Source organism: Nicotiana tabacum, chromosome 10 (genome assembly GCF_000715075.1).
Source record: "Nicotiana tabacum cultivar K326 chromosome 10, ASM71507v2, whole genome shotgun sequence".
Lineage (NCBI taxonomy): Eukaryota > Viridiplantae > Streptophyta > Magnoliopsida > Solanales > Solanaceae > Nicotiana > Nicotiana tabacum.
The window spans coordinates 91,750,615-91,777,920 of record NC_134089.1 but is presented as its reverse complement, the minus strand read 5'-3'; the positions used below and the strand labels follow the sequence as shown (position 1 = coordinate 91,777,920).

The 27,306-nt window shown below is 37.5% G+C and overlaps 3 protein-coding genes across 5 annotated transcripts; 2 read left to right on the top strand and 1 right to left on the bottom strand.

The window, feature by feature from the left end:
* The first annotated feature begins 3,665 nt into the window (after positions 1-3,665).
* On the top strand, positions 3,666-7,797 carry LOC107774678 (uncharacterized). Its single transcript, NM_001325185.1, has 4 exons — positions 3,666-3,907; positions 6,587-6,715; positions 6,901-7,085; positions 7,220-7,797. Exons 1-4 carry the CDS (start codon positions 3,695-3,697, stop codon positions 7,608-7,610), a joined length of 918 nt encoding a protein of 305 aa, NP_001312114.1. The 5' UTR covers positions 3,666-3,694; the 3' UTR covers positions 7,611-7,797.
* A 1,768-nt stretch (positions 7,798-9,565) lies between these two features.
* LOC107774679 (uncharacterized) lies at positions 9,566-16,691 on the bottom strand. Its single transcript, XM_016594299.2, has 4 exons — positions 16,554-16,691; positions 16,290-16,468; positions 10,154-10,229; positions 9,566-10,062 (listed from the first exon to the last, which is right to left on the bottom strand). The coding sequence occupies exons 2-4, from the start codon at positions 16,458-16,460 to the stop codon at positions 9,671-9,673; spliced, it is 639 nt and encodes a 212-aa protein (XP_016449785.1). The 5' UTR covers positions 16,461-16,468; positions 16,554-16,691; the 3' UTR covers positions 9,566-9,670.
* On the top strand, positions 11,676-15,866 carry LOC107774680 (uncharacterized). 3 transcript variants are annotated; one of them, XR_012695638.1, is made up of 4 exons: positions 11,676-11,812; positions 12,683-13,987; positions 14,112-15,002; positions 15,086-15,866. XR_012695638.1 is itself a non-coding variant. In XM_016594302.2 (4 exons), exons 3-4 carry the CDS (start codon positions 13,574-13,576, stop codon positions 15,251-15,253), a joined length of 582 nt encoding a protein of 193 aa, XP_016449788.1. In that variant the 5' UTR covers positions 11,716-11,812; positions 12,306-12,354; positions 12,683-13,573; the 3' UTR covers positions 15,254-15,866. The 3 variants fall into 3 exon arrangements, 2 of the variants coding, with proteins under 2 accessions (XP_016449786.1, XP_016449788.1); XM_016594302.2 differs by lacking the exon at positions 14,112-15,002 and adding an exon at positions 12,306-12,354 and having other exon boundaries at positions 11,716-11,812; XM_016594300.2 differs by lacking the exon at positions 14,112-15,002.
* Positions 16,692-27,306: the final 10,615 nt, after the last annotated feature.

Genomic DNA, 27,306 nt, shown 5'->3' with positions numbered 1-27,306 from the left:
GCCGCCTCTCTTTCTCGGAACTAATTTTTTGCTCGATCACTGAGGAATTCTCGGAGGTGACCTTTGTTAAGTAGTCGGGCTACCTCTTCTCGGAGCTGGTGGCAATCTTCAGTCTTGTGGTCGTGCGTGTTGTGAAATTCACAAACTAAGTTATGATTCCTTTGTGAAGGATCTGATTGTACAAGCCTGGGCCACCTGACGTCTCTGATTTTATTGATGGCGAACACGATGTCCAATACATCGACGTTGAAGTTGTATTCCGATAAGCGAGGTGCCTCTGTTGGCCCCGTGTTCCTATCGTATCCGGCTCTGTTGATGAGTCCCTAAGGATTCTGTCCTCGGTCTATCCTTCAATTGTTGCGAGGTGGGTTGCGCCTTGGGGCGTTCCTTCTGTCTTCGATGTATGCCTGATATCTTTCTTTGTTTGGTTTTGGATCATTCGCCAGAAGCCTGCTTGGGTATACTGAGCCCGAGGGGGCTCCTAGCTGGTCATCTTCGACCATGATCTTCGACTGGTATCGGTTGTGGACGTCCGACTAGGTCACAACGGGATACTCGACCAAATTCTATTTCAATTGTTTTGAAGCCACCGAGCTTCGTTCATTCAAACCTTGAGTGAAGGCATGCACTGCTCAGTCATCGGAGACCGGTGGTAGTTCCATTCATTCCATTTGGAAGCGAGATACGAACTCTCGCAACATTTCGTTCTCCCTTTGCTTGATTTTGAAGACGTCAGATTTCCTTGTGGCCACTTTGATGGCCCCGACATGCGCTTTTATGAAGGAATCCGCCAGAATAGCAAATGAGTTTATAGAGTTTGGGGCCAGGTTATGATACCACATCATCATCACTTTAGAAAGTGTTTCTCCGAACTTCTTCAGTAGGACGGACTCGATCTCGTCGTCCCTCAGGTCGTTGCCCTTTACTGCACAGGTGTAAGCGGTAACGTGCTCATTGAGATCCGAGGTACCATTATATTTCGGGATATCTAGCATTCCGAACTTCTTTGGAATGGGTTTTGGGGTCGCTTCCTCTGGGAACGGCTTCTGTACGAACTTCTTCGAGTCCACACCTTTCAAGATCGGGGGCGCTCTTGGAATTTGATCGACCCTGGAGTTGTAAGTCTCGACCTTCTTATCGCTCGCTTTTATCATTTTCTTGCCCGATTCTATCCTTTTGGTGAGGTCCTCGAGCATCTTCACAATGACGGGATCGGCTATCGACCCGTTATTGCTCGATCTCTCCGATATTTGCTCGGCTGGGGGAGCTGTCCCCGGTGCTACTGTGCTAGGAGTTTTCTAGTGAATTTGCAGTTGAGCAATAGCCAGTTGTTGTGCCTGCAATATTTCAAAAATAACATGAAGGCTAACCTCCCGTTCTTCCCTAGTCGGGGTTTTCTAAGCTTCTCGTTGATCTCCTAAGTGCACGCTCCGGTCAATGTGGGAGCTTATGTCGATGTGTTGGGCGTCGCGTGAGACCGCATCCATGGGGATTGGTTCCGTGCATTCCCAGGGTTTCGTGGTGGCACACCAACACCTGGAACACCCACACCATTTTCTTCGTGGTCCTCAAGATTGTAGTTTTCACCTCCATTTACTGAGTTAGACATTTCGACCTGAAATCGAAGATCTTGGACAAGAAAAAGCGTGAAAGATAACTTGCGTTATGTAGTAAAATCAACAAAAAAATAATCACTATTATTTTTAGCCCCACAGTGGGCGCCAAATTGTTTACCGTAAAAATGGTAATAACAATTAAATTTGATTATGGGACTCTAAAAATACGTGATCTATTTTTATGCTAGTTGTTAAGCAGTTGATGCTATGTGTGAGGTTTAGAAACGAGATAAGAGTAAGGAGTAAGGTGATAATCAAACCGATAGGTTAACAATCGGGGCCTCGAGCTTGTCGATTAGGGGTCTCGAGGTCGATTCCGGAGCTCGACTGTGAGCTATCGAAGATGATCGGAGTATGTCTAACAGTTATAATAAAATCAACGAAGGCTCTTTTATGGCCAATGATAAGCAATAAATGGAGAATAATGATGAAGATAATAAATGGAAGTAATAATATCAAGAGAATATGTTAGAGATCAAGAGAATGTTCTTGTTTATTTGGTATGGAGCAATCAATCCTTACAATGTGGCAAGGACCCCCTTTATATAGAAATGGGGGATCCCATCATAGTACAAATACATTTATTACAAAGATATAGAGATGGGACAACTAGTCGACGTCAAGATGCGGGCTCAGACTAGCTTGACAAACTTTGTCGGCTCTAGCTGCACCCTTGGGAACTCCCCTCTTTTCCAATATAGCCGTTGGTCTGCATTGCCCCGAGGTCGAGCATCGACAGCCCTCGAGGGTGAACGTCGACCCTAGTCTCGAGTCTTGGGAAGTATGTTCGCGGGGCATCATAATGACGGGGAAATTAAACCCTCCGATTTTACCGTGCACAAAACTTTAAATTTAAAAGTTAAATTTTATGACTTAAAATACTTATTTTATTATTTAAAAGTTTGCAAACACTTAAGTAATAATTACATTGAACAATGAAACATAATACACTAAAAAAATTAAAAAAAATAAATCCGGCCCGGTTCGGACCCGATAAGCCCGAACGTGGACATGCCCACTAAAACCTGGTCCACTACTAGCCTAGAACCTAGCCCACTAACCAGCCAGCTCCACTAATCGGACAGACAATATTTTTTCTATGTCTAGCCCGTCCGGTAAACACCCTTAGCAGAGAAAATTGAACCCACATGTTCCTATTATCCTCACGCTAATATTCAACAGTATTATTCGGGAGAAATTCAAAAATATCCAGATTTACAAGTGATCCTTCAAAAATAGCCAAGTTTCAAAAGTAATCGAAATGTAGCCACTTTTCATGTAAAGATAAATTTGAACGAAAACACTGTTCAAAATCTAGAAAATACTCCAGTCTAATATACTGGAGTTCTAGTATAATATACCGGTCCAGCATAATATACTGGAGTTTGGAACACCGGTGCTCCAATCTCCAGTATATTACACTGGAGTCAGCAAAGTATATCGCTCCAGCATAATATGCTGGAAGTTCATACACAGGTGCACCGAACTCCAGTATATTATGCTAGGCCGGTCTCTGTTGCAGCAAAATAGTGACTATTTTTTATTGACTTGGTAAACGCTGACTATTTTTGAATAATAAATCCGAAAACTGGCTAGATCGTGCTATTTTTACGTATTATTCCCTCCCGTAGGCATCTTGCCCAGACCCGTCCCTTATTTTTTAGAGTTGTAAGGGAGGAATCTAACTTATTTGATCAAATTTCTAAAATTTAAGTATTTTAGAAAGTATCTTTTTGGAAAGTGATAGACACTAACAATTTGTATTTGATTAATTAGTTTAAAATTTTTTACCAATAAAAAAGTATTTTTATTATTATTAGAGTAGCAGTTTACTTGTTAGATAAAATTTTATCATTTACCAAAAAAAAAAAAGTAGTATAACAAGGTTCTAATTACTACTTTTGGACAAACGCTATTGTTTTCAGATTCTAAAAAAAAATTGTTGCTATTATTCAATAATTGTATATTTTTCTTTCTGAAAACGTGGTCAAACTCCTCAAAAGGGTGGCTAATAATCCAAGCGTTTTATGCAAAAGCTCAGTTGACCCCTGCTACCAAAAGAGGGGAGCATCTTGAAAATGGGGTTTGGTGCAGCTACTCCCTCCACTTCAATGGCAGGCCATGTTTTCCTAAGAAGCTCTCATCAAAAGGAAGTAATGTTGGGGTCTTGTTTGCGAAAAGAAACATGGAGGTTTAATCTCAACTTGCCCAAGCTCAACTACCAATCAAGAAACTCATTTTGCTGCAAGAGTGAATCAATTGATTTCGAAGAAAGAACAAGTCCGTATGAGGTAAATTTTAAGATCCCATCTCTCATTCTTCTGTGTTTTTGGTTCGGTTTAGTCATCTACTTAGCTGCTGCATATGCTTCTTCACCGTATCCAAGTAGAAGTAACAAGCAGTACACGATTCTCTCTACCTTCAAGGGATTCGTTCAATTTGTCATAATGTATAACTAATAATGATCTAGCTTTTTTTCAGTATCTCCATGTGCATACTTTGACTTACATAGGTAAATCTACAATAATATGTGTTCCTACCGTAATCTCAAATTAATATACAATAATATGTGGGTTCACAATTAGATATTTATAAATATTTAGTGCATTTCTTAATAGAAATACAATGTCTACGCAAAAAAAGTTACTGGGTTCCGCCACGGCATAGGTTGAGTGTCGGGTGGGATGGCAAATATGTCCTTGTAGATGGTTGAGATTTTTGAGTCTTTACTATGGGGATAGGAGGTGGAGGATATCTAAAGGGCTTTGTAGGAAGGAGGCTCCTTCCCTGTTAGAGGAATACCTAGAAGTTTTAAGCAATTGCTTCAGTATCAGCAAAGAAACAATAGCACCCTTCTTGTTAGAGCAAAAAAAAAAAACAATTGTTATTCCTTTATTGGTAATTCCTCTCGTGGACCACATTTGGATCTTATGCACCTATATCATTACTTCAATGCATAACTTCCATGTTAAGGTTAGATTTCCATGCTAAAGTCAAGGACTTTTCTCTATCAAATCTTCCTAGACTTGGTTGAAAAATATATGTAAATCTATAAAGCACCTTACAAAGTAGCATGCTTTTTGTGGGAAGCGACTCATGATGCGTGTCTAACACAGTCCAACCTACAAAGAAGAGGTTTTGCAATGTGTAACAGATTCTACCTATGCAGTAAAGAAGAAGAGAATGGAAGTCACCTAGGTGCTTTGAGGGCAAAGCAATCACTGTACAGGAGATAAAATTTAGATGCTTGTTTACGCCAGCCTTTTGGTGCAATTATCGGGAGGTATAAGAAATATATAAGATGATTTATTTCATTAGCTTGCTTCAGGAGTAGGATCGTTTGTATAGAGGTGATCGCCTTCTTTTCTTTTTCTTTTTGCATTGGGGACTGCTCACTCTTGTACATACCAATCATCTTCTTGGTGTCTGGTTTTATTATATTAATAATATCTCTTGTTTACTGATAAAAAGGAACTTCCATGCTAAGGTTAGAACACTTAATGATATCATCACTAGTATTTATATTGACTATCAACTACAGATTGCTTGAAATCAAAAGCATATAGTTTGACAACGGTGAACTAGACACTATAGGATAATCAACTAGGAGGAAGTGTAACGAATGAAAGTTGTTCAAGCTAGCATATTGGAAGATCAATCAGCTAAAATGACCATATCACCATAGGCCTCATGAGTGTACAATTAGGCCGTGATTTGTTTTTAGATGGAAAACGTTAAGAAGTTATAGATTGGTCCCCTGTTTTTCTCAATTTTCGAAGAATGCCTGAAAATTTGAATCAAGCTTGTCAAGAACATGCTTCCCTTTCCAGACAGAAAGAAAGGGAAACTGGAAGATTTTGATGTGAGACACCACAGCGTTTCCCTGTATAGAATTGTTCTTAGATTGGAGAAGTTCTCTATATTCTGTTTTCTGCAGTTACTATGTGAAGTATTATAGATGCAGCTCGCTTTGGACTAAATAACTAACAAATGTTGTATCATGACAATCACGATATAAGTTATTTATTTCCCTTACTAACCCTATCCTTCAGAAAAAAAAAGATAAAAATAATAAATGTGTGTTGCAACGGGTCAAGATTACCGTGTTTTATGCCCCTTTTTTGGCAATGTTAATATATTATCTTTTACTCTTTCTAGGCAATCTTCATAAGAATGTCTTTTTTTAGCTCTTCTTGCATAAGTGCTAAGGACATGCAGCTAAACCACAAAGAAGATAACTAATAACCCACATGTATCTTCATCCATCTCTCTCTCTCTCTCTCTCTTGGGTTATCATGTAGGGAGTGATTTGGTATTTGTTGGAAAATGCAGTTCCCATTTGGAAATTGTTGAGTATTCTGTTACGGAGTTCCCTGTTACTGATCGAATATACCTTCTTTTATTTACTCAAAACTGATTGAATGCCTGAATAAAGAAAGAGATGGAGCACACTGGTTACAAGGCAATACACTTATGCTATTAGGTTGTTGACTCAGTGAATTGATTTACTCTGTTTATGGCTTGTTACAAGTAGCTGTGGTATATAACAGCCCACTTGATTTTCGGCTCATAAGAATCTTATACTCATACTACCTTTCCTTCTTTACCACTTGCTAATGTATAAAAAAGTGACTTGCTCCAAAAGTAGGCTTGACAGCTGAATAGCTTAGCATGGACTCTGACTCATTGGAGTTATGACCTCAGTTGCCAACATGTGTTTAGTTGTTTGTTATGAGTTATGACCTTTACTGTTTGTGAATAGTCATAGATGTGAGTTTTTATTGCAGTGTTTTTCTGTATCTGATGGAATTTTCTTGATAATGACTTGTGAATGAGGAGAAAGAGAGAAGGAACCACATCTGTTTCAGATGTATTACTTAAATATTGGCACGTCACTTATATTGCATCTTGATTACACAATACATCTAGTGCTGAAGGTTTCCTAAAGTAATAATCTATTGAAAATGCAGGTCAAGAAAGAGATTGACCAATGCTATGAATTAATACACAGGCTTGGTCGGGGTGCTGTCTATTTGGGATCTTCGAGGATGGGCCCTGAACATCCACACTACATAAAAACCTTTGAATTGGGCAGCAAGGTTAGTGAACTTTATCCAAGTCTTAGGGGTAGAGGATTGACACGAAGGAGAAATAACGGAAAATGGTGATCTAGTATCTAAAGATAATACTACTCATTTGAGAAGAATGCATAAGCTTTACTATTTTATAGTTCATGAAGATTCCTTCATCAGCCGAGCGTTTATAAATACTACTTGTTCGACAGATTGCAACCCTCTTAGATTGTACGACATGGTCAGGTGCTGGGCCAGGCTTAATGGATGCTGCAACGCAAGGTGCCCTACAAGCAGGGAAGCCTGTTGGTGGGTTCAAGATAGGTAGAGAAGCTGGGGAATGGACGGCTTCAAATTTTCATCCGTACTTGCCATCAGAGAGTTATCTTACATGCAGGTAAGGACACATTGTAAAGCCAAAGGACTCACAGTTGGGCAGTTCTCAATAGGCGCTTCCCTATGATAGCATAAATGCATTATTTTTCTCATGTTCAATTAACTCTTGTAGTCATCAAATCGTATTATACGCAGGTTTTTCTCTGCAAGGAAACATGGGTTGGTGGATGCTGTTGTGAGATGTAAAAGCTCCGAGCGGACAGCTGTTGTCGCCCTTCCTGGTGGAATTGGTACCCTTGACGAGATTTTTGAGATTATGGCTTTGATTCAACTCGAACGAATTGGATCCCAACTTCCAGTTCCTTTTCTTCTAATGAACTATGACTCATTTTATTCTAATTTGCTGGAGTTCCTCAATGATTGTGAGAAGTGGGGCACTGTCTCCAAGAACGAGGTTTCATCATTGTGGAAAGTTTGTAACAACAACTCAGAAGCTTTGGCTTACTTGACAGAATTTTATGGTCTTTCTCCTGTCGAGACTGGTAGAAAAGATTCTGAATCATCAGAATGTAGAAGTTTACCTTGACAGTTTTCATCCATCAGCTATGGAGAAAATTTCAAGATTATGTTTTATCAGCAATTTTTATTTCTTATTACTCTCTGAAGGAGTTGTCATTTCTCGGTCATGTTGTAACATGGTATTTGCTGAATTTGAATATCAAGAGTCTACATCTTGAAGCAGAAGCAATGAAAATGTGTGGTTTGAACAAAAATTTCTTAGTTGTGACTTGCTAGTTTTGAGATTAATGTTAAACCAAAGTGCGGAGTGTTTTGAAGGGCTTGAGGAGAAGAGCTACCATATGTACATCTAGGATTTGCATCTATACTCACTTTTTGGGTCACGCTTTGCAAAAAAATTGCAAGCGTACCCACTTTTCGCGTAAACTTCAGGCATACCGGCCTGAAGTAGCAAAGACAATCATGCAAACTTCAGCATTCTAGTAGATGGGCCTGAAGTTGTTTGTAATTGCTGAACTTAAGCATTCTGCTAGCTGAAGTTTTGTTCTCTATTTGCTGAACTTCAGCATGTTTTAGCTGAAGTTTTGTCCTGGATTCAATAGTTTTGCTGTAAAACTCTTTCAAAAACTTCAGCATAAGATGTTGAAGTTATTTAGTTCATTTGTAAAAAATTTAGCACTAAATAAGCTGAAGTTTTGTCCTGGATTCATTAGTTTTGTCACAAAGCTTTTTCAAAAGTTTCAGCAGAAGATGCTGAAGTTATTTAGTTCATCTGTAAAAACTTCAGCATTAAAATAAGCTGAGGTTTTTGTCCTACAATCGTACTAGCTGAAGTTTTGTTCTCTATTTGCTGAACTTCAGCATGTTTTAGCTGAAGTATTTCGCGTAAACTTAGTGTTGGCTGAAATTTTTATTTGTAATTGCTGAACTTAAGCATTCTACTAGTTGAAGTTTTGTTCTCTATTTGCTGAACTTAGCATGTTTTAACTGAAGTTTTGTTCTATATATATATTTGCTAAACTTCAGCTGATTTATGGACTATATTTTAAAGTCACAAACTCGTTATAGGTCTACTGCCTCAAAAAAGCTTTCCCTAAACTTGATGTGATCTTATTAAGTTTCTAGCAGTAGCTTGGAAAATTTCATAAATTGCACCACTTATGTTCATCAAGTAACACTATATGTAAACTCAGGCCAGCAATATTCGAGTCATGGGCTGGGATCCATTGGCTTTAGGCACATTGTGCTGAAAATTGCAATCACAATATCAAAATCAGGAGGTCCAATGCTATATCATTCGTATATAGTAGACGATGAAGATCTCTTCCTTCACATATCTGTTTTGCCCTCATCGTACAGAAAGAAAAGCAAGATTTCTTTTTTTCCTTTATGTATATGTTCGTTATACATATAAATAATTTTAAAAATATAGGTATAGGTTAAATGGGGGTAACCAAATAGGGTGTCCCGTGCAATTTTTACGCTTATTTTGGTCTTTTAAGTGCTTTATCCAAGTGCAGTGATTCATGTGTAAATTCCCATTTCATATACGGTTAATATTTATGAGTTTAAGTTCTATGCACTAATTTACACAATCATATTTTTGTAAGGTAAATATAAATCTTTATGATCTGCATTAATGAGTAACCTCATAAAAATAATAACTAACATGCTATAATAGGTTAGCTAAACTACATTGATCGTCTGAAGTTTTTTAAAGTGTTAATATATATAACTTAAAATTTATTATTTATGCTGAAAATGAAAATGACAATCAAATGCAGGATAAGTAACACGTAATTTTATACCATGATAATTTTTTATAACTCAAACCAAACAACCCCTAGGATATTACATGCAGCAAAATAATAATATGAATTACTTGGATTAAATTTGAGGGTTTAAATTTACACAGGCAGAGTGAGGATTTTTCATAACTTAAGACCGGTATTAGAGATATCTGTCAGCGTTAATACTAAAAATAAAATATAATTAAGAAATGAAATCCTAAGATACCCAATATCATCAAATAAAAACCATATAATATATACATGCGTTCATTCATGACTGTACGCTCAGTAATAAATAATTTTTTACTGAGGAGACATAAAATATACTACTCCTATATTACATCAAACAGCAAGAGGAGACGCCGTTATCGGCTATTGACGCCATCAAAGTCCGACGACGTCGTTCCCGTGCTTGTGCCGCCACAGTGCATTCATATTCAGTATCATAATAATAATAATTGTCATGGTAATTTTTATTTGAACGTCGTCTTAATTGAGGATTAAACTGATCTCTATAATGAAGAAACCTACCATCTAAATCTAATTGTCCTCCATAATAGTATCCTTGTCTATAGTAATCAGATTGGGTAATAAAAAGATTACTTGAACATTCTCCAAATTGAAACCAACATAACTCTGCTTTTCCTAGCCTTTTTAGTAGTACTTTTGGATCCATATTTCCTGACACTTCAATCATCCCATCTCCATTCATTCTACAATTTCTGATACCTAACAACATTTCAAAAAAAATGTAACAGAAATGTTGCTATGAATAATACAAAAGTATGCTATTACATAGAAAAAGAAAGTGCAAAAATACCATAGACATTTTTGAAGACTTTCGCCACGGTTTTTTGCCATCCTGAAGTGCGATTGTTAACCCACAAAACGCAAGTCTGTTAATGCAAGGGCGTAAACACATATTTTTGTAAGCGATGTCGAAATTTATAGAAGAACAAATAATAACTTTAATTATCATACTTTTGGACTAAAAATAACCTTAGTATATTGAATTTGTTAAGCCTTAAATTTGAAAAGGTCCTGATTTCAATTCTATTTAATATTTAATCATTTTTTAACCACAGAGACTGTCTCAAATATTTGCAAAAAGAAATGTGCTAGTTGAGGTTCAAACCTATGACTTCCTAGAGCAAAATCAAACACATAACCAAGGCACCAAGAGACAATTTATATCAAATAATGTCATTTTTTTTTCTTACTTATCCGTTTTCTTATAGTATAATATATATATATATATATATAGTAAAATTTTCTGACGAAGCGGTGTCGCGTGACACTGCTTCATCATACATGCATCCGCCAGTTAATGGTTTAACATAGTAAAAAAGAAGTAAACAAGATAAAAGAAAATGAACGTAAAATGAGAAGAAGAAAACATGAACACAAAATAATTAAGCTTCTTCCTTTTTTTTTTTTTGTGTGTGTGTACCATGAATGGATAACTTTGAATCATGAGTTGCTGTTCGAATGCAGAGAAGGACATTATATCGTATTGATGATAACTCTGAAATGATGAAAATAGTGTTGTTTGTTTTGGAACGGCAATGCAAGAATATTGGATCACATTTATAAGATCAAGTAAGCATTATCGTTCTTTAAATGGAAATAAGATTTCGGATTTTCCTTTATCTGCGTTGCTAGATAAATTTTCAAGATTCGTAATATAGAAAAGATATTGAATATGACATTGGTAAGAGCATAAGATATATCTACAAAGTCTTTTTTTGTATAAGGGCTCAAATATAAATACTTACTTTTTAATTATGCAGATTTTTTGTTTAACCATTTAGTATCCAAAATTCACTACCGCGACTAATCCTGGGTAAGCCCAAAAGGGTAATTTTTGAACCCATGTGTAAAAGATCTTCTTAACATTTCGTACCCCCGTAAAAAATTGATGTAATGAAAGTTTCCAAAGATATCGTGAATTGTTCTTGTAGCTATTAAAAGGCTAATTAATTTTTCTTTCCATTTTAGTAGTGATAAAGATGCCGTTAAAAAAAGAAAGAAAAATTCCTCTTAAGAAAAAGATTATATTAATTTAATGTATGCATGTAAGTCCTCGGGTGCGGGGTAAACATATCAGAAAAATCTTCTTAAGATGTTATTAACATTTTGTAGCCTATCGGTGCGCTGATATGTCCCTCTACTTTAGTTAGTAGTTTTACTCTCAGCCCAATTAAAGGCTTACCGTCACTAAACCTGATTGATTAAATTATCCCTTTTTTGGACGGCTGTCCATAGTGTCAATTAGGCTTTAGTTAAAAATGACGCGGTGGAAATTATTAACCCAATCAGTGACCCGTTACCTAGACCCATTTTCTTCATTAATATACAAACCCTCAACCCGGTTATCATAGAAAGAGGGTCATGATTCTCGATTATTCTGAGAGCTAAATGGATAGGCGATTTTGGACGTGAAGTTCCACTACCGACTTGGCTGTAAACTTCTTCAAAGGTACAACTTTTCTACTGCTATTAAACTTTGATTTCATTTTCTTCTTCTATTTTTTCTTCATTTCTTGTATTTATCTTGATTTTTGTTCGAGGGTTTGTGTTACTACTGTCAGGGTTTCTGTTTGTACCTTGACGATTATCGGTTCCAGATGGCTTTTAAAATGTAAATATTTGTGTTGATTCTGGTGCTACCACTTATTTATCTCAGTGTAATTGTTTGTTATTCTTTTTGTTTGCATGTTTGTTTTCATTCCATTTCTCATATGTTTTTGAGTTTTTGTTGTTTCTGGTTTGTGGGTTAGGGTTTATTTAGGTATTCTGATTTATGATTTGTGGGTTAGGGTTTATTTGTGGTATTGTTTTTTCTGGTTTGTGGGTTAGAGTTTCACGAGTTCTAAAGCTGAAGTTCCTTAGTTTATGATTTTCAATGGTTGTTTGTTGTATATCTCTTGGGGAAAGAGGTATTAAGTAGTTATTATTGTTGTTTGTAGCAGAAATGAGGGTATATGGTCCCCAATTTGGCATGCATGTGTCTTTAAGAAGGTGAGACATTACTGATTTCTTAATTTTATAATATGATCCCCCATATACTTTGTTTATTGAGGCTCAAGACAACTATCTCCTTCAATGTGTGGGACTTCACAAATCTTTTAATTCATTCCTATTTTACTTTATTTGAATCATGTGCCTGCCCTTATCATTTCTACTGGTTTCTAGCTGGAAAGAGTGTTGTGTGATTTCCTTTTCTATTTAATTTGTTATTTCATTACGTGGTCCCGACCCCTTATTGTCAACCATTATTCTATTTAGTTATGTTTCTGTACTTTATTAATTTTTTGTTTCTTATCCCTTTTTATTATCTATTCTGCAGGTTACAGATATGGTTGATGTAGACCTTTTATTCCATTATGGAGGTGATTGGATTAGGGTGCCAGAAGTGGTATATTCAAGAAAATTAGTACACAGCTGGAAACAATATGATTCTGACCTTCTGTCTTTCATAGATATAGTAGATGAGTATACTTCCAAGTTAGATATGTTGGTGTTCAACAACTAATAGTATATTTTCTTTCTGGTAAATATTATGAAGTAGATGAGGATGTGGGTATTAGGACTTTACAGTCTTTTGTTTCTGATCAATTCAACATCATTAATCTATTTGCTGTTGAGGATAGTGAAATGGGAGTTAATGTTCCTAATATTGTTGACCACACTGAATCATCCACAGTAGATAATCAGGGTGCTACTGATTGTAGTTCAAATGAAGGTGAAGATGATAGTTGCCAGTCAGATTATGATTCTGAAGATTTAGAGACACTTGCGCTACAAAATAAGAGAAAGTGGTAATAGGTTGACTGACTACAAGGAACTATATAAGGGAATGTCATTCAAGGATATACCCGAGGGTAGAAAAGTGATAAATCTTTATTGCTTAGCCAATTGCTATGGTTCAACACAACTTAAAATACTAAGAGGCTAAGGTATAGATGTGAGGTAGGCTTCCCCTTTGTTTGTCACATTTCTAAGGATAAAAATGATGCTGGAGTTAGTATTAGAACTGAAGGCAAAGCATAAGTGTAACCCTGCATTTGATAACCCAAGGGTTGATTATAATACCATACCACAATTTTTGAAGACCAAAATGCAAGACTTTCCCAAATGAAGGTTAAGGAGAAAAAAGTAGCTCTAAAAACTACTTTCAACATCAATGTCAGTCATTCAAAATGTAAGAGAGCCAAGAGAATGATCCTGAAACGTCTTGATGGTAGTTTTGTTGATGAGTATTAACAAAATAGAGGCATATGCTAATGAATTGAGAATAAGTAATCCAGGAAGTGATGTCATAATTAACACATCCAAGGATGCACTTGCTGAAGGTAATAGGAGATTTTCTTGGATGTATATCTATTTTCATGCTCTAAAGGTGGGGTTTAAGAGTGGGCTAAGACCCTTTGTTGGCTTGGATGGAACATTCTTGAAAGGAAAAGTAAAAGGCCAACTCTTAGTTGTTGTTACTCTTGACTCACTGAAGTATTTTTATCCTATAGCTTGGGCTATTGTGGAAAAAAAAAGTTATTTGGAACTGATTACCTGGAATTGGTTCTTGACCTTGCTGAAGCATTCATTAGACCTCAAGTTGGAAGAAGGATTCACATTTATATCAGACATGCAGAAGGTACTATATTTTTTTTTTCCAAAATATTAAATTTTTGTTGTTAATTATTACTTTCAGTTTTAAATTTATCTTAAATGTTATTTTTTATCAACTAATATGTACGGCTTGGTTGAGGCAATGCAAGATGTCCTTCCTGATGCACACCACAGATACTGTGTGAGATAATGTGTGAGGCACGTAGAGGCTAATTGGGGCAAAAGATGGGGTGCTGGGGAGTTGAAGAAGTACCTTTGGTGGTGTTCATAGAGCAGTTATAAAGAAGATTTTAAGGACCAATTGAAGAACTTGGGGGAGTTGAATAAAGAAGCTGTTGAAGACTTGTTGAGGTATCCTCCCAAGTCATGGTGTGGAGCATACTTTGACACAGTATACAAGAACCAACAAGTTGATAATAACTTAATAGAGTCCTTTAATTCTTGGATATTAGATGCTAGGCACAAGCCTATTATAAAGATGCTTGAAGACATACGGGTTAAGGTGATGAATATGTTGAGAGAACATGAAAGTAATGTGATGACATGGAAATAGAGTTTAGTCCTCAAACTATGAAGTTGTATAACCAGTTCTTGAAGATTGCACAAAAATGTAGTGTTAACTTCAATGGATAATTTAGTTATGAGGTGGATAAAGGACCTGAAAAGCACAGAGTGATCCTGGAGTTGAAAAAGTTTACTTGCAGGACATGGGACTCCACTCGAATCCCATGTCCTCATGCTATCAGGGAACTGCTATATAAGAAGTTAGATCCTTTGAGTGAGATTCATTGGTGGTACACTAAGGAGGCTTTTCTCTTAACTTATTCACATAAGTTACAACCAATGAGAGGAGAGAAGTTCTGGAATATAGATCCAGCTCATGCAATGGAGCCACCAGTGATGGTGAATATGGCTGGTAGGCGTAAGGTAAAGAGAACTAGATAAAAGAATGAGGCAACTAATAGGCAAGGGGATTGGTCTCAATCTAGAAAAGGAAGGGTGATGACTTGTTCTACATGTGGACAGGCACAATTCAAGGGGTAATATAATTCTACTACAATAATACTTTAACCTAATTTCTTTTTATTGCATTTCTTGCTTTTACTTTTTTTTACTTTGATAGTCTGTTAAAGAAAAACAGCCAAAGGGTGGTGGTAAGACAAAGAAGAGGCCAAGATCATTGATTGATGAAGACAGCGATGGAAGCATGACCAGATCTACACCTTCTGCAAGGCTAACTATTGAAGAAGAGCTGCACTTAACAACACCCCAACCCAGTCAATTGAGTTAAGCAAGTCAATCCAGTAGCAATATAGGACCCCAATACAGGTTTATGCCAACGCCATCTGTGCCAAGGAAGCAATCCATCAACAGTGCATCCACATTTTCAGATTTTGATTATCTAGAATTTGACAATCCAGACCCCCTCTAATTCCAAGGAGTGTGTCAGAAGCAACAACTAGACTCCAAATGAGGGAGCAAGTTTGGCACCAACTGGAATAAGGACTATCAACTTTGTTGGTGATGCCAATGGTGTGAGTGAGCCAACATAACTTCCATACTCACCAAAGAACCTCACATGGAAAGAGAAAGCTTCTATAACAGGAAACCAACTGGAGAGACAAAGAATGACCAAGTTGATGGCATGAAAAAGAAATGGCAATTCACAAATCTGAACATGTGAATGTCGTGATAGTTTTGGTGTCTTATGTAATCTAATTACTGCATGTGACAGTATTCTTAACTTAATTTAGGATCTTTAACTGTTACAGTGAATGTCATATTATTACCTAGGTGGTGACAGGTTTTGGAGTTAAAATGTGACATTTCTTTTGTCCATGTAACTGCACTTTACAGTTTTTGGCAGTCCTTAATGAATGTTGTTGAATTATGTTACTGATAAAGTTATGTGTTTGGCTTTTTTAGTTAAAATTGTTATTGACAATGGATGTCATGTGTTAGCATATGTTAAAACCAGCAGTAACACTACTGAAATTATGTCCATATATGCGACCAGAAATCAGCAGTAACATGACATTAAAAGTTGAAACCAGCAGTAACATGACATTTACAAACCAACATTCATTGCACTAAAAGTTAAAACTAGCAGTAACATTAAACATTAACACAAAATAATTTAATTCCAGAAATAATGGACACTAGCAGTAACATGAAATATTGACGCAAAAAAGTTGAAACACTAAATAAAGCGAACATAATAAAACAACTAACAACATAAAAAAAACGACTCCTAAGACAATCGAAGCTGCAATGAAACCCAGAAAAAATGCCGATGAAATCAGAAGAAGGAGCGACATCTTTGATACCTTTTCTTCCAAGGTTGAAACTTTAACCACTTGAGAATTGTTTGTAACCTCCATGGCAGCTACTTTTTGCTTCGATTTCTCAATGTCTACACTTAACAACACCCAATTCTCGAATTGCATATATAAGTGAATTTGGGGAAACTTCATCTTCCCACTCCCAATACCCCACATGAATAAATCTGTCAATAGTATGAAATCACAGTTAAGACTTGACTAAAAGTTTATTTCATATAAAATTTAAACTTTACCACATCAAGAACAAACCTTAGGCTTAGGAAATTTATAGAACTTTCATCTAGGATTAGAAATAGTTGTGGAACTTATTCGGCTGGCTATCATATCACAGTGACATATAATATGAGACGAAGAACTTCCTTGCGACATTTTACAGGAACCAAAAGCAAGATAGAGGAGGAGAGAAGAGAGCAGAAAATTTTAATTTTTTAACTAAACCCTAGATATTACATATATGGAGGTTTTAGGAAGAAGAAGACATTAGTTTCCAGTTGGCTTTCCATGTGGATTTTTAATTGACATGATGATGGGGGATACTATTAAACGTAGAGGGATATATCAGTACCTTTTCCCTTGATATAAATGAAATTCTCCAAAAATATACAGTTTAACATGAAATAACTCTATTTCATCATTTTCTTCTTACGGTACACCCAAAATTAGTTGTAAAAATATAAAAGAATTGTCCAAGTCCGTTCAATGTTTGATGAACTTTAAGTTTGGTCATGTGCTTTGGTTTCACCTTAAAATAATTAAAATACCCTTAAAATTTCTTTAAGGGAGCAACCAATGGAATCTAATACAAAGTTTTAGAACTTAGGGTGTGTTTGATATGAAGAAAAATAATTTCTAAAAAGATATCAATTTCTCATGTTTGGTTGGCTTAAATGTTATAAAAAATATTTTTTTAATAAGCTTAAATTCCTCTAATTGGAGGAAAATTGCTTCCCTACCAACATGAGGAAAAATATTTTCCAAAATTCTTTATCAACCTTCCCCACCTCTACTGTCACACCCTAATCCACACCCTCGCCACCCTGGGCCCCTAGACCCCGACCTACTAGCTTGCACTCTGGCCTCACCCCATCCACCCCCACCTCAACACCCCTTGCCCACCCTTCAACCCCATGCTCCGGTCCACATCTCCCTTCCTAGCAAACTCTTCCACCGCCACCACCGCCACTACCAACCCACCCTCGGCCCTCCTTCGCCTGCCTCGTCCAACCCCTTCCCTCTACCCCGAGTCATCAACTCCCGCCACCCATCCCCGCCCAACCTGGACTTTGCTACTAAAACATAGAGGCCGGTGTCGTGTGTCAGGTGTCAAGCTTAGGCGATGAGGTCAAAGTCGGAGTACGAGGTCGGGAGTCAGGGGTTAGGTGTTGAGGTTTAAGGTCCAAGTCTAGGATTATAGTATTTGTATAAATAATATAAAATGTCCTTGGAAAAATATTTTTCGCTCACTTACCAAACACCAAAGAATAAATAAGAAAAAATACTTATATTCTGTGGAAAACGTTTTCCATCATACCACACACACCCTTAGACGTGCTATGTTTCAATATTCGAGATTATATTTACTTCTAAGAATAACTAAACGATTACATCACTTATTATCAAAATATAACCAAAATACATAAGTCCTACCAATATGTTTTACCTTACATCCTTTTTTTGTTTCCTCGTATCATACTTTCAAGAAAACAATCGTGCAATATATTTTCTTGCCCGCATAATTAGCATGTGAACAAACTGACCCCTAAGTAGGCGTTTGGACAATATTTGGTTAAAATTTTAAGGGGAAAAAAGTACTTGAAGTTGAATAGGATTATAAGTAAGTAAGTCTCTTGAGTCAATGTCATTTTACCCCTCTTGAGTCAATGTCATTTTACCCCCTTAACCTTTGAAGGTTGGGAAAGGATACCCCTCGTTTTTGAATGGGAAAAGGAACTCTCTTGAGCAATATTTTTCGGTGAGACTCAGAATTTATTTACAAAAAAAAGTATTATTTGTTATAAATAGAATTCTATTTAAGGTGAATGTCTATATTCTAGAGAGATTCTAGGGTTTATTACTTGGTGGTTAAGTTACCTTATCCCTATAAATAGAGGGTCCTATTCCATTGTAAATCATCCCAAAAATCAATAAGAATTCCCTCTCCCTACTTTTCTCTGCAATACTCTTATTCTTCTTTTATTATTTTATAACACGTAATCAGCACGAGACTCTAACCAATTGAGTAGAAGCTTTGGGATTGAGCATAATGATTGTCAATTGTTCTATGAACTTCCTTCATGATTAAATTCTGGATTTAAGGTAAGTATTTTACTTTTCTCTTTCAAATTCTTGACATTCTATAATTTGATTTTAAATACAAGCAAAGACGATAAATTTTGATTGCAACTCTAATGGAGTTTGAAAGAAATTATAACCACCCAAAGTGGTAAAATTTCTATGTCTTGTCATGATCAAATTCATATATGATTGTGGGCAAAGAATTGAAAATCCGTCCAATTGAATTTACTCCATTCTCATTCCCTTTAGAGAATGTGATAGCAGTATGTGATAAGTCTGAAAGAAGACAAAATTACTACTATGAATGTATCAATGGATGTGGACGTGATAATAGACGAAATTTTAATCGTCATTATTGTGATATTGAGAATAATAAAGATTCTCAAAATAATCCTTCACTCTGTGAAAGTAATATTTGTCATCGATTTGACATGAGATTTTATAAAGCACATATAGATGATTATGGTCCATTAATGATGTGAATGTGACAACATCTAATTTATGAATACATATTCATTCTTGGGAGAATATGAATGTGCTAGTGGTAGTGAATATACCACACTCACCTCTAGATGGAGGTTTGAGATGAAATAAGAAAATAATGTCATTATTATGGCATGAATGATCACCGGTCACGTACTTATTGTACGCCAAAATATTATGGCAATGTGATTATTAAAAGACAATGGTAATGCAAGAAACAGATCTTGCATATAATTTGACCATGACCATAATGGTATAACTTTTTCTTTAAAAGAGATATTCATCACATGGATGTTGATGAATTTGTGGTAGTACAAAATTAATTGAGAGCTCTGGAAGAGTCAATTATTACTATTTTGGAGGAATACAATTGATTATCATGTCAATTTATTGTGTTGTAGTAAGTCTCAAAGAAACTAATTCAGTTTCCAAAGTACACGCGAAAGCGGTTGATTATATTGAGACTATAAATAAAGGAAAAATTTAATATCTTCTATTACTACAACTTGTAGCGGGATAATATATATGTGAAAAGCTACCCGCTTTATTCTCCAGTTTGTACTACACAAATAAAAGAACACCACACTAAAGTGGATATTTATTGATATAAAAACCTATATCATAATAAACTTGGAGTTTATTGATAATTGCACATGTCATGGTGTAAACCTGAACTTATCAATATTGATAATTTATTCAGTTGGCATAATCAGTTTAGCCATATCAATTTAAGTATGATGTGCAAAAATAATAGAGAATTCACATGGGTAAATATTAAAGAACTAGAAAGTTCCTTACGAATTCTCTTATATTGCTTGTTCTCATTAATTAATTGACCAACTAAAGTTGGGATTGAATCCCATGAATTCTGGAAATATCAAAGGTGAATATGGACCCATTCACCTGCCATGTATACCACATAAGATGCATCTATGAGATGGTTACATGTGCGATTATTATTAACCCTCAACCTGGCCGGTGCTTGCGAGGTAACTTGCTCAGTAATTTAATTTCGAGCATAATTTTCAGATTTTCTATTCAAGAAGTTCATCTTGATAAGTTGGTTTACATCACAGTTGGTTTAGCAAAATAATTTATTGAGTGCCTCCACTTAATAGCTAAACTATTTCTTATGAGAACAAAGTTATATATATCAATTTGATATATGTTATATACGAAAGTATATTGCATTCTCCCCTCACAAGTGGATCAGGGTCAAGAACTAAATAATTTCATCTTATTATTATTGATGTGCGGTGTATATTTTCATTAACACCATAATGCACAAAGATGGATTTTCAAAGTTGAGGAATCAAGTTAGTTTTTCTAACATGAGGGGAAGACAAGATACAACAGTTGAGAAAAAAGTTACATGAAATGAATTATTATTTATACATATAGATCCTCGAATAGGATAATATGAACTTGAAGTTCATAAAAGGATAATTCATTTGCAATATATTGCAAAGCATTCCATACGCATTTGCTGACCCAAAGAAAGTAATTATATTCTCATTGCAAATGCTCATATTAAGTCCTAGAAGGACAAAGCCTGTGGTACGCTTAAAGCGTATAGACAAATCGGTTTCAAATAGAACTTCTTGATAAAGAAGATGAGTAAATGATCAAAGTGATCATAATAAGGAGGCAAGTTGTCACGACCCAAATCCCGGTCGTGATGGCGCCCAGCACACTACTAGGCAAGCCCGACTATTATTCAATGCTTAACCCAATTTATCAAAAATAGCGGAAAGAAATATCAATTAAGCAAGATTAAAGTACTGAAGATTTTAACAAAATACACAATATAATCTCATTAGGACCCGGTGTCACGAATCTGAGCCTCTAGAATACAGAATATCATCCTAATACACGGTATATCCAAAGTCCGATAATGCGTAAATAAAGAGATAGGATAGGAGGGAGAAGATCAATGGCTGCGAACGCCGTACAGCTACCTCGATACTCCCAGAGGCTGGATCTGCTGATCAACTGGATCTACTGAGCCTGAGACTGCCCTGGATCTGCACACAAGGTGCAGGGAGTAAAGTGCCCTGGATCTGAGTGTATGCTTGGGCCTGGTGTACGGAACAATGTGGTTCTCGAGGTGGATAGAAATTTTGTGGTGGGTTGTATGGGTAGTTTGACCTGTGAGGACTGGGTTGGTTGTAGTGTGGCCGGCCAGCCCTGGACCAACTGCCTGCCTCGATCGTGGCAACCTCTTCTTTCTTTCTTCTCAGCGCACCTCCCGTGCCGCTTTGAATAGCCTGGGTTGTGGCCTTGAGTGCCGAATAGTTCAAGATTTTGTCAGACCTCAGACCTTCTTCTATCATGACCCCTATCTTGACCACCTCGTTGAAAGATTTTCCAACTGTTGTCACCAAGTGGCCAAAGTAGGTTGGATCCAATGTTTGTAAGAAATAGTCCACCATCTCTCCCTCTCTCATGGGAGGATCGACTCTAGCTGCTTGTTCTCTCCAACGGAATCCGAACTCGCGAAATCTTTCCCCGGGTTTCTTCCCAGTTCTCAATAATGTGAGACGGTCAGGGACTATCTCGAGATTGTACTGGAAATGACCTGCAAAAGCCTGCGCCAGATCATCCCACGTGTACCACCTGCTGGAATCCTGCCTGGTATACCATTCTAGTGCAGATCCGCTCAGACTTTGGCCGAAATAAGCTATCAGCAGCTCATCCTTGCCGCCTGCCCCTCTCATTTTGCTACAGAATCCCCGCAAATGTGCCATGGGATCACCGTGCCCTTCATATAAATCAAACTTAGGCATCTTGAACCCAGCCTGGAGTTGGATGTTTGGGTAAGGGCACAGATCTTTGTATGCTACGCTGACTTGGTTGCCCAGCCCGTGAAAGTTCCTGAAAGACTGCTCCAGGCTTTTGAACTTTCTCAATACCTCATCCTGTTCAGGGGCCTTGACCGGCTTCTCAATCTCTGCCGGCACTTCCAAGTGTGGATTGTAAGTCTGTGGCTCGGGAGCATGAAACGTAGGCTCGGGGGGATAGTATTGTGTATTATGAGCCTGAAACAATGGCTCACTGGTCGTTCTTTGAAAAGGGGCTGATGTTGGTCCCACAAAAATGGTAATATTGGGTGTTGGGAGAGGTTGATGGGGTGGTGGAGCTTGGGAATCATGAGGGCTTCTTTCTTGATGATAAAGGGGATTTGGGCGGCTTGTGGAAGGGCCGGAGTGAGGGTATTCTGGCATGTGTCCCAGTGTTTCAGGGCTCTTCTGTGTTTTGGCTATGGCTAGCTGCATTGCATTCATCTCTAGTCCCATCCTTTCAATCTTTTCCATCGCTTCTTTTAACAACTGGCTCATCGGCCTCTCTTCCTCATTACTATTCTCTGAAGTAGTCATGCTTGTTGCTATCGGTCCTTTGGATCTGGTTTGATAGGAGTGTGTTGCCAGAGTTCTTTAACAACTAACTTGTCTGGATCAGACGACAACAAACTTTGTTAGCGTTAGAGTTTAACAGATTTGATCATAACACATAAAGGATGCCATGCTCCTAGGCAGTTAACCGTTTCTACATGCTTTGCTTCGAACAACATGCGTCATCCCGGCTTGCTCATTTGTCCTTTTATTGTTATTTTTGTTTTTTCTTTTCTTTATTTATTAAAGCATTCGAATCTTATGGGGATTGCCTACGTATCACGTCCCCGCGCGAATCAGACCAGGCGTAGTTCTGCCATGAGGCTAATATTTTCATTTATAAAAAGATGAACAAACATTACATTTGAAAACTTTGTAAGAAAATGTCTTGAAATACACACATTTAAATTGAAATAAAAAGATACAATTCTTAACATCTCACAACGTGCCCCACTTTCCACTTGTGTTGTAAATTATTAGATCTTTTGCTCAAGGCGGGGCTTGACCTGGATGACCTCCCAACGTACGATACATCCTTTCCAACTCCACTGCTAGATGACGGGCAAAAGTGGGTGCATGCTCTGTAAACCTTTCATAATCCATTCCTTGGCAGTTTACATAACTTTGAGAGGTGTAGACCGCCAGGTCGTGGATCTGTGCTCTGAAATCTTGGAGATGTTGGCCTTGATTCTGCAATTGCTGCTGGCGAGTGGTGGCTATATCTCTAATACGGTCTTCACGATCTAGGGCTGACTCTAGTAGAGCTCGGAGTCTGGCCTGCTCTAGTCTCGCCTGCGCTCTTTCTTTGTCAATGTCTGCTTGTTGATGCTCTCTGTACCTTTTTGCCTCTTCTAGTTGTGCACGAAGTTGGTCTTCTGATCGTATCCAATGGTCTTTTTCCTTCTTGAATTGTGCCATGTCTTTCTCGGATTGCCTATCTTGGCGTTCCTTATCAGATCTGGCTTCTCCATTTAATTGTTGGATCCTTTCTTTTGCTTTGCTCAATGCCCTTTCATTTGCAGCAAGAACGGAATCATAATCTTGCATTCTTTCAAAAAGATTGGCGATAGTTTTTTGATCCTTCCAATTCCTCATTGGCGTTTCAGAAGCCTTTTTCATTCTCAGAAATCGAGCATGAAGACTTTCATTCTCACAGGCTAGACTTTTCTTCTCGCCTTCAGCTTCTTGTGCTTGCAAATCTTTCTCCAGACTGAGGTTCCTTAGATTTTCCTTTAGGGCATGGATAGTTGCTTTGTACCCCTTTTCTTTTTCTCCCCAGATCAACCGCTCTTGGATTTTATCATTAAAGCTTTGAATATGGGGTCTTTTGGTTGGCCTTCTTAGCTCAGGTTCTGGTACATCATCCACGCGAGATCGTTTCTCGAACCACCTTGCATATCCAGGATTTATCTCACCCTTTGATGTGTCTGGGACTTGAGTATCACTTTTCAAGTATCGACATCCATTCCACATCTGCTAGAGCAGAGCCTCAGGAATAGTGGCTTCTGGGTGCAATTCGATTTCTTGCGTACTCAAATCTTCATCATCAGGAACTACTTGATATCTCCCTAGTTGTCTTAGGACTCTCAATGACGCATACGACTGGATGCTTCTCAATCCCAATAGTAGCAGATAACTATTTGAGGTTGACATGTGTATCACTTCCCTCATCGGGAGCCATCCCAAAGTCCATTCAATTTGATTTGCCGTTAAAGTCCTTAGATGAGATACCCATGCTTCTGTCCCTTCTGGAACCTGATAATTTTTTACTCTTTCCTCATAACCCTCGATGCAATTATCGTTGCTTGGCCCATACTGTATTATCTTGGGTTGTTGTTGGAGATGTTCCATCACCCACATTTGCAACAGAATTTTGCATCCTTCGAAGACTTTCGCTCCTGCTTTACATAAAGTTAAAGCTCGATAAATGTCTGAGAGAATGATGGGGACAAGGGTGTGGTTTTCTTTGGTGGTGAGGATTTGCACAACCTTTGCGGTGCGAATATCGATTGTTCGCTCTTTGTTTGGGAAGACCATGATTCCTAGAAAAGCCACCATGAAGGCGAAGCGACGGTGAACCTGCCATGCGTCTTTGTCTAGCTTGTTAGTAAGGCCTTTCTCATGAATTTCGAACCCATCTGACTTTCCGAACCTTGTATACAAAAAGTTGAAAGAACAACATCCATTGATGACATTGCTTTTCCTGATTTGACTGCTGATGTTCAGAAGACCGAAGAATCGATGTACCGAGGGAGCCTTTGTGAATATCAAGCTTTGATTCCTTAAACTTCCGTCAAAACCAACATATCCAGCTATCTCCTCTAATGTAGGAGTGAGCTCGAAGTCAGAGAAACGAAAGACTTTGTGAACAGGGTCCCAAAAAGTTACTAATGCCGCAATCAGATCATCACGGGGTTTAACTTTCATAATATCCGGGAGATTTCCCAAATGCTTGATGACCCACTTTTGACCATCTTCGCCTAATTCACACCACCACATTTGAAGCTGGAATAGAAACTCTTCTGTATTTGTGGATGAGGGGTTTTGTGTGGTGCTCATTTTGTATCTGAAATTTAGTTTAATAAAGTCAAGACTCATTTTGAAAATATACTCTAATCATTTTCAGTTAAAACTATTTTCAAGATTTAGAACTATTTTGGGAATTTTTCAAACTATTTTCAAGATTAAATACCTTTCAAGATTAAATACCTTTATTTCAAGATTTGAAACTATATTTTATTTATTTATTTATTTTTTTTATTATTATTTTTTTAAAAAAAACGCAACCCATTTTATTCCTCAGTTCTCACCATGATTTCATTTACGCCGGTCAACAAGCATGTTCGAGGCAAATGAATGCACAGGTAGCAAGTAGGATGCATCAGGATGGTCTTTTTATTTCGGGTTCACCTGTCCTAGACAGACCCAACCCCTGTGTTGAGTCTCCAAGGTCGGATGTACATGATGCAAATAGACGTTCCTACTAGGGATCTGGTACATGGCTGAGTTATTCTAGGTAAAAACCTGAGGCGTATTGTTCTAAACCTGGCTTACTCAAGCGGACAGTTTGAGCCGAAGTGGGGGTAACGTACCGGGAGCACGAAAGTCTACCCGGCCTAGTTACTTGTCCCAACTTCGTCTTATTTGGTATGACTTCTAACAGAAAGGTGGGTCACGCGCACGTGTACACCATAAATTTAGAAGACTCAGAAAGAAGAAGGGTTTCGCAACAGTTTTATATACACAATTCAGATAATATTAAAGCGGAGCATGTAAAAATCAGATAAAAATAAAGCCAACTATAACAGTTATTTTAAGCTCGAATTCTTGAACCCTGAACCAGTGGTTCTGGGTAAAATCAGTCCCTAGCGGAGTCGCCAGAGCTGTCACACCTCATTTTTCCGCGCCCGTGAGGGCGCAAGGGAGTTTTTCCAATTAAAGGACAATCGAAACGGGATCTGTTTATTTATTTCAGAGTCGCCACTTGAGAGATTTAGGGTGTCCCAAGTCACCAATTTTAATCCCGAATCGAGGAAAAGAATGACTCCATATTACAGTCTGCATACCAGAAATCTGGATAAGGAATTCTGTTAACCCGGGAGAAGGTGTTAGGCATTCCCGAGTTCCGTGGTTCTAGCACGGTCGCTCAACTGTTATATTTGGCTTGATTATCTGATTTTAAATACAATTATGAACCATGTGCAAATTTTATCTTTTAACCGCTTTTGTCATTATTATTATTTTTACGAGAATTGCAACGTCGTGAAAACATATCTCGAACCACGTTACATCAATGTACCCGTGGTTATCGATATATCTCGACTCGGTTGAGATTTGGATTTGGGTCACATAAATGTGCACCCGAATTAAGGAAGGTAAAATTATTAAATACGCGCTTAAAGAGGCTATCGCGTTATTATTCCGGGAGGGTCGTGAGATTTGCTAAACGACCCACCTTAGGGACTGAATGCTTCAACATATATATATTTAACAAGGGCCCCGCAATTTGTGCGTTTTTCTTTATTTTTGTCGAGGCTCATCTCGTCCTTATTTTAAAAGAATATCCTATAGCAACTACGTTTCTTGTTGCGTTTGTCTCTACTAATTGAAAACAATAGATAGCCCTAGTTAATTACATGCTTGCAAGTTATCTATACAGAATTCCAAATGCTTGCACAAAATCAGAAGCACGACCACGTACACAGTCGGCCGAGCAAAAATCAAGGGCCCAAATCCAGCCCATGCGTGATGGACCAGACCTGGGCCATTGTTTGTTCGATGCAGGCCTGCTTGGTCTGTTTCGACCTGGGCTCGACCTTCGTGAGGTTGAGATTGCAGTCTCCGTGTTCTTTGTCTTAAAACATGGTTTACTAGTTATATGAAGCAGTTTATCAGAAAGGGAAGAACTTAACTAGTAGAGTATGATTTTCAGGCTTGGCCTACATTAAAGGACATATTACAAAGTTAAACTAAGTCTAAGATACAACCTATTTCATTGGGAATATTTTCACCTATCAGCATACATATATAAACTATCATTCAGCTAATCTATATTGATATACACTGGGCATACAGGCTACTTCTATTGTCAACATAGGAATGAAAATTATTATACAGTACATGATATCTAATGTAACAATCTATGTATGAAAGTCAACTTCAGGTTTTTTCTTTTTGTATTCATGCTCAATTTTCCAATTACATTTGACAGTGTATTGGTTGTGTACCTGGTATAGAGAACAAAAGAAGAAAGGAATGATCAGCTGGGCAGTATGCAACAAACACAGCAACAACAGATACACAGCAACAACACAGCAACAAACCAACAACCA